The sequence below is a fragment of the Monodelphis domestica genome, chromosome 6 (genome assembly GCF_027887165.1).
Source record: "Monodelphis domestica isolate mMonDom1 chromosome 6, mMonDom1.pri, whole genome shotgun sequence".
Taxonomy (NCBI): Eukaryota; Metazoa; Chordata; class Mammalia; order Didelphimorphia; family Didelphidae; genus Monodelphis; species Monodelphis domestica.
In genome coordinates this window covers 211393081-211400919 of record NC_077232.1, presented here as the reverse complement: position 1 = coordinate 211400919, position 7839 = coordinate 211393081, and the positions used below count along the sequence as shown (strand labels likewise).

Genomic DNA, 7839 nt, shown 5'->3' with positions numbered 1-7839 from the left:
ATTTGTTCATTTGTGCTTTCAGTCACATGAGCACTTTTTCTGAAAATGGAGATCACTACAGATTTAAGCATGATGATTTTCTGTGATTCTTGTCTATATTCTCCTATAATTTTAGTCTGAGGTGATCCACTCATCATGATAGGAAAATTCTTCAACATGTCATATTTTTGATGTTGCTAGTTGCCAGTCTACTTTTTTCACACCTATACTACATGAAGACATATTCTCCTTTCTATCCTTGTATGTAGGTGTTGCAACTTATACCCACAATTCATTTTCCTGTAGCCCTCTGGGAAATAGTCATGTTCAAGGCAATAGGCCTATACTCGAGGCATATTCTTCCTAAAGATTGGCTTGACATGGAGATCCGCTGTGAGTCCAAGATGTAGATGAAATTTTTCCCCAATGATTTGTACCCCAGAAAATTAGGCAATTAATGGCATTGTTCTAGAGGTTTTAAGCACTGGACTTCTTTGATGAGATCAATAATGACTCAAAGAATTTAACATGCAATCCGCATGGAAGATAACCTGGGTAAAACACCCACTCACATGTATAAAATGTTTCCATCTTAGAAATATACAGTGTTTGTATAGCATATGCAATTCCATTGGTTTTACGAAAATACTAACTTTGTGTGTGTTGACTGGTCTGGTCGAGAATTGCTGATACTCTGTGAAATGACAGTGAGGTGAAGCACACCGGGCACTGATGTGAAGGGAGGCATACCAAATATGAACAAAATAGACTTTATTTGCTTTGGGTTGGAAAATCATCACTTCAACAAGTTCAAATTAATAGAAAGACATGTTCATTGTCATCTTCGCATGTGTCTTCTGACTGTTGCTGGGGTAGGTAATGGGTGATTAAGAGGTACTTCTTTTATTGCAAGTGAAGTAGAGAAGAAAGGGCGAACAGGCCCTTGAAAAGCTGAATTTGGGAAACTAAAGAGATTAGACTTGTCTTCGATATCATAAAATGAAACCTCACCCTCCTCATAGTTAAGGAAAACACCTACTTTAGGTGTAGGTATCGAAACAAAGCAACACTGTGGACTCCAAAAAAGTATTCCATCATTAACTTTTGAGCCTATCATGACTCTTACATCCTTGGATAATATGGAGACATTCTTGTTTTTGCTGACTGACTCTTCACAGATTCCAAGTACCCATTCTGTCTGACCTTCCACATCTACTTCCCAGTAGTGTTTGCCACTGCTAAAGGTCTCAATCCCCAACACAGTAACAAAATAGTCAAGTTTTTCTTCCTTGTCAGACTGGTCTTGTGGGTCACGTTTATACTTTAAATATTCAGGCACAATAAGATGAAGACTGTCTATTTCAGGGTCCAGTGATATATTCACTATGGAAGGAGAAAAAGAATAATTAGTCTTGGGGGTCAGATGTTGGAGTTTAAAATATCCCCTTCTTCCCCCACAACAAATTTCCCTCATCCTAAACAATCTCAAACTTTGGGACACTAAAATCCATGTCAAATTATATAAGAACTCTTGAGGGAACAGTCCTGCCTTTGCCTCTGAAATATACCAGGGAAAGTATCTTAGTTTTCGAATATTTGGTTTCCTAATATTTAAAATAAAGGTGGAATACAAAGAAATATTACATTCATTTAAAAAAACAGTTATCAATGTCTTAAGATATCTGTTGAATATCAGAAAATGACTTTAATTAAGCAGTTACTAGGTTTGAGTAGAAAGTCATGCCTTGGAATACATGTAATATCTATGAAGGAGTTATTGTATTGGGATGATCATTGACAGTATGCACTAACTCAGATGTACTAAGTCAGGGAAATATAAGCATTGGGTCCTTGGTGAAAAGGATATTTTTGTACAAATCAATTTTTACAAAGACCACCTAAAGGAGGGATTCACTCTTTTCTGTTCTTCCAGAGATCCCTATCCTCAAAGATATGATTGGAAGCTACTTGAGACTTACATGGATACCTAATCAAGATAGGGCACTAAACACATTAAAAAGTTACAAATTTGGATCGTAGGAGAGAGGAAGGAAAGAACATTTATAGGAAGGAGGTAGAAATTATCTTTATGGTGTAGCAGAAGGGGTCATTTGGGCTGGCTCATAGCAGACACTTAGGAAATACATTGGAAACAATATGGGGGCTCCTGGGAGTTCCCTGAATGTCAACTGAGAAAGGTATACTTTGACTTACTTTGATAGCTCCTGAGAATTTCTATTAAACCAGTCATCTGGTGAGATTCCCAAATGAAGTCAAACTGCTGTGTTTCTTGATGTAGCACCTTTTCATTCCTAAAAAAACATGATACTTTCAGTTATATAATTCTATGAAGATCTCAAAAATACTTCCTGCATCAAATACTACATTATATTCCAGAAGATACCCTAATTACCCCCTTCAAAAAGCCAATCTCCTTCATAGATTTTTCTTAGTAGACCGAAGAAGGGAGCCTTACCATTCCAGGATGGCTTTCATATCCTGGGAAAAGAAAATAAAGAGACAAAAGAGTTAGTGTTTTGCTCTTTGGTCTGATTATTTAATATTATCTTTCTCAGAGAACCCCAACACACCTCCTCACAGTTCTATCACTCCCTTTTGAGCCTTTTTCCAGGTACATTAACATATGGGCACAATTCAAGTTTGTGCAGAATTGGTGAAAGTGATCTCTGGTTGCTCTTTGATTGGCTTCATACCTCTGGTTCCCTCATGCAGCTGGAGAAATGACTCCATTGTGAGAAGAGCAACATTGTGCCCTTCTCTCCTTCCTTTACACAGAAAACTCATCTATCAGAGTGAAATTTTGCTTTCTCTGAAGGAGGGAAGCAAATGAGGAAGTTGGAAAGCATTAGGTGGTCTGGGAGACTGGTTGCCAAGCTTTTTGATGGTTAGTGCTGGGACATGTGGGTCTGAGACTGAAGAGGCACATCCTCATTTTATAGAATCATTAACTATTGCTTCTGAAAAGAGCCTCCAAGGGATGAAGTATCCCACCCACTTTTCACCAAGGAATGAGGTATGTCATCACTCTGGGAGAATTGGTAGATTCAAGCATGTTCATATGATTACAGAAGTAAAAATTCAACCCAACCTGAGTATGGAAATACAGAGCATTTGAGAATCGCTGTGCTACATATGTCTACTCCCCAGCCCTGCTCCTCAACAAACAAGTGCACTTCAGGAATCAGATGAAAAATCTGAACTGGTCCATTTTTTGCAAATATTTCTGAAACCCTTTTCTTCATGTTCTTTGGAAAGCACCAGAACCTTCTGCTCCTCATTTCTACAGCAATAGTACACATCAGTTTCACACACTCACCTGGAGGATTTCCAAGGGTGCCTCATCCAAACTCTCCTTTATTTCTAATATCCTTTGGAAATGTTGGACATGTTTTGAGTATTCCATCTTTGCAAATCTCTCCTGGTTATCTGTGATTTCTTGGGTCAGTTCTTCCATATTTATTTCTTCTTCATTACATAAGAACTCATGCATTTTTTTGTATTCAGATCTAATTAACTGTTGGAAATAATCTGAGTCCCTCTGTCCCAGGAAAAATTAGAATAAAAGAAAGAAGAGAAAAGTTTATAATAGAATACGCTACATGTCAAATATTTGTGCTCCTTATTAAAACTATTTTTGCCATCTAAGGAGATTCATGGACTCTGAAGCCATACATAGCTTTTATGAATACTGGGCCCAAATCTTCTCTTTCAAGGCTTTATGAGATATGGTATCTTGAATGTCTTTTTTTCTGAAACAAGTACTTAATGGTGGAAATAATAGAGAGAGATAATATATAAAGGAAATGTCCTCAAAAATACAACAGAGATCATTTTCTCCCCCCAAAATAACCAATTCCTTTGTAGAAAGTATTTCTTCATACATATATTTTAAACAACTTACATGCAAAATAAGTTCTTTTTACTAGCATCATCAGACCTATAATTATTTTCCTTAAAGAGTGTAAAAGTGTTTTTTTGCAAACGATCAGACTCAGATTATTGATCAAAAAACTAAATATGAGTCTGATCGTTTGCAAAAAAACACTTTTCCTGGTTTTTTCATCACCAATTTTACTTCTGAGAGGAACCTTCAAGTGACAATTTACCTTTTAATTTAACAAGATAAGAAGAAACTGACCTTAAGGGTTTCATCTAGTTCTATCAATTCATCCATTGCCTTTTTATATTCCTCTTCCTTTTCCTGTAACATATTCCGTGTCTCCTGAAGTTTCTTCTGCAAGAGAAAAAAAAAGGTTGGTCAAACCTGTTTTGGACTCAAGAGGCCCACATGTTATATGATTATTGGCAATAAGAGGTAGCCTTCCTATAACCCTGTGAAGCTATTAAAGTGTTATTTGTCTGTTTTCCATTGGAACTGTAAAAATCAGGGGCTCTTATTATTAATATCATTTTTAAAAATGAGAACACTGAGACCAAGAAGGATCTGCAAAGACCAGTGAAAATAAATTGGTTGTGTAAGTGTCAGTGAAGTCCTAGATGTGAGGCCCCTACATAATCCTTGTGCCCTGTAGGTTAAGCTGTGGGTCCATATGCCAGTGGCCCCAAGTGGTCACAAAGAAGTCATGAACAGAAGTCATTTGACTCCAGGATTGGTACAATCTTACCTTGCACTTGTCAACAGCCATTTGCAAGGGAAGGACTTGGTGATCCTTGTGCTCTTCGGTTAATAAGCAGGAATCACAAATGAGTTTTTGGTCTTGCTCACAAAAGAGCTTTTCTTTTTCTCCATGTTGATCGCAGGTGGTCAGAAGTGCCGGGCTCTGCAGTAAATGCTGTCTCAGAGTTTTGCCAGTGATGGACAAATTCTGCAGGTTCTCGTTGAGCACAATGTCACTGTACCTAATGACAGCTCTGCACTCAGGACAAGTTAGTGTAGCATCAGCTTGCTCATTGCACTGGAGGAGACAGTCTTTGCAAAAATTATGCCCACATTTGAGGGCAGTCACTGGGTCTGTGAAGTAGCCCAAACAGATGGAGCAAGTGAGTTCTGCCTTGAGGCTTTCAATCAATTTTCTAGCCTCCATGTTCCTAAGCCTGGTGAGAAAGTCAGTGAAAAGTTAGACCAGAGGATTCCTGTGCCATCCAAGACATCTCAGAACTTTTGTGTATTCCAGAGTTTCAAAGGGAATGGAGAGACTTCAACAGAGATGGTCCCATGTCTACCACATGTCCTTGATAAAGAAATGGGGAGCCCAAGTGTCAGGCCTGCCTTCAAATGGAGACAGGAAATAAAACAAAGGAACTCATCCTTTGTGAGCTAAGGGAGTGTCCTATCTTACCAGAGGGTGTCCCCCCTAGTGCTCTTGAAATGACTAAAGAAATGTGTTCTTGACTAGGGCCAGGACTGAACTTGTCCCCAGGACTGAACTTGAGCACTCTCCTCCAGGGAAGCAGATGATGGGGGCTCTGTTTCATCTCTTCTCACTCTCACCTTATTCTTCTCTTCTCCCACAATTAAGGTTATCATCTTTTGAAGAAAATATCTTTACTTCCTCTTAAATACTACTAAAAGTCCCTGCCTTGGAATACCTTTTTATTTTATTCCATAATGCAAGGATAATTGATTTTATTCCAGAGATCCAGTACAATCACATATTTGCTTGTCTAACAAGGAAAATCAGAAATCATTATTTCTGTACCCCTATATTTTGTCTCTAACTCAGAACTTAAACTCAGCTATTTTTTTTTCCTTCAGTCTCTCCAATTTCTGATTTTTTACTAGAGAAAGAAAGCCTTTTTTAAAGAGTGATAAAGAGATACTTTTTTCCAAAATAACTTACCTCTGCTTCTGTCCTCTAGAATGCCTCTCAGGATAAATTATGCTTGTTCTTTCCCTTGAGCTCCAACACCAAAAGATTTTAGAACTAAGCTTTTGGAAGAACTGAGTCTTTTTATAGGAGTCCTTTTGATGAGCCCCTCCCTGGACTCCACCCTCAAAAGATGACAACTCCTGTGTTTTGGTAAGTTCTTCACCTCTCTACCCTAGGGGTGAGTTCTCACCTTTGTATTTGACATAGAACTGTGGTGTTCACACCTAGACTCTTCCAAACTCAGGACTCTCAATTCAAATGGAAACTTTCCTCTGATTTCTTCCTTCTCAGATATTCCTCTTGGGAGAGATAATATTTGCTTTTCCACTGGAACTCTATCAGACAAACTTTTTTGAATGAGTTGCTGGGAATCTTTGGGAAATCTGCTGGGAAAGGGTTTTCCTTTTCTCTCCCCCCCCAAAAGGTGAGCAGTGCTCCAGTTTCTGCCATGGGCCTGAGTTCTCCCCTTTGTCCTGATTTTTAGAGTAATGAGCTATTATTCACAATGGTGTTCACACTTAGGCTCCCAAGGCCAAAGCTGTCTGTTGTTGTGTGAGAAGGGGAATTCCCCTCCCTTGGTGCTGATGTAATCAATCAGTGACCTTTGATGTAATCAATCAGTGTTTACCATTGAGATGTGTAGGGATAGACAGACCCTCAGAGAAATGAAGTTGAAACCAAAACGATGGAAAACTGATCCTACAGGCATTCCCGCCCCCTTTCCTCCCCCCCCCCCCAAACTAAAGCTAATACTCTCATAATTTAATTTTAACTATTGAAGTTGGAATTAGCTTTTTTTTTTTTGATAGTCACTTTTCACAAGGGATTTTCCCAAAAGGGAATCACTTTATTCTATTCTACAACAGAACTTTTTTTTTTAACTTCAGCCATAGAATCAATACAGAGGAAAGAAGGAAGGAAGGGAAGGGAAGAGGAGGGGGAGAGGAAGGGAGAAAGAGGGAGACAGAGGGAGAAAGGGAGGAAGGAAGGAAAGTTAAGGAGGTAAATAAAATTTTAGAAAAGTTTCATATGAGAGATCTTTGAAGAAAACTGATTAAGACTTTAAGTCATTCACCAAATGATAAGTGATTAAAGGATATAAAGAATCAATTCTCAAATAAGGAAATCAAAATTATCTATAGTCATATAAAATGCTCTAACCACTAACCACTATTAATTAGAGAAATGAAATTAAAATTACTCTGAGAGGAAGAGAAGGAAGGAGAGAATTTGGAAATCAAAATTTAACATTGTACCAGAAATGATGCTATAATCAGAAATATTGTACAATGATCAACTGTGAAAAACTAAACTGTTATCACTGTTGACTGGGGAAAAACACAGAAGTATTAGTTAGAAAAAAAGACTAATTAAGGAAAAGGGTTCAGTGCAAAATTAGTCTTCCCCACAGAGCTATGCTACACACCCACTCAGAGCTTCAAGGATTGGAATTCTGGTTGCTCTGGTCACTGATCCCTGGGAGAGCTAAACTAGATAGATTGACAACTCCAAGGAGCCATTAAAGTGGGAAGCTTAAATACCTTTCTAGGGGAACTTGGGGACCTAGGATGAGAGGGTTAGGGTTAGTGTTGATTCACTTTACAATAGTAACAAAGAAAACTGAGGAGTCCCAGACAGAAATAACAGTGAGGGGCAATGGACACAGAAGGGGAATATAGGGCTTAAGGCTGGGCTACTTGATAAAGGATTTTGGCCCAAGTAGGAGAAACCACTGGGACAAAGAGATACTTAACCCCTGATGGGATTAGCCCTCCCCACCTAAATTCCTTTAAAGTCTGTTTGTCTGAGATTCAGGTAAATCCAACCTGAGTTGTCCATCCCTTCAGTGAGTAACTCTCCTGTGAGGGTGTCAAACCTGGGGCTTTCACCTTCAAGCTAAGTAAACCGGGGCCCATTGACTCTTACTAGGCTATAAATTTGGGGGCTTCTAGATTGCATGTTGATATCAGCAATACACGGATTCAAGGTAGCCTGAAGAGGTTGATTC

At 38.6% G+C, this 7839-nt stretch overlaps 1 protein-coding gene across 1 annotated transcript; it reads right to left on the bottom strand.

Annotated features, from left to right (window-relative positions):
- Positions 1 to 764: 764 nt before the first annotated feature.
- On the bottom strand, positions 765 to 5049 carry LOC103094036 (probable E3 ubiquitin-protein ligase TRIML1). Its single transcript, XM_007505856.3, has 6 exons — positions 4626 to 5049; positions 4139 to 4234; positions 3317 to 3538; positions 2456 to 2478; positions 2194 to 2291; positions 765 to 1362 (listed from the first exon to the last, which is right to left on the bottom strand). The coding sequence occupies exons 1-6, from the start codon at positions 5043 to 5045 to the stop codon at positions 818 to 820; spliced, it is 1404 nt and encodes a 467-aa protein (XP_007505918.2). The 5' UTR covers positions 5046 to 5049; the 3' UTR covers positions 765 to 817.
- Positions 5050 to 7839: the final 2790 nt, after the last annotated feature.

Coding starts and splice junctions, on each gene's coding strand:
- LOC103094036 (XM_007505856.3), bottom strand. CDS start 5,045: ATGGAGGCTAGAAAATTGATTGAAAGCCTCAAGGCAGAACTCACTTGC. Junction 2,292..2,455: donor ATGAAAGCCATCCTGGAATG/GTAAGGCTCCCT, acceptor ATGTTTTTTTAG/GAATGAAAAGGTGCTACATC. Junction 1,363..2,193: donor AATTCTCAGGAGCTATCAAA/GTAAGTCAAAGT, acceptor CTCCTTCCATAG/TGAATATATCACTGGACCCT.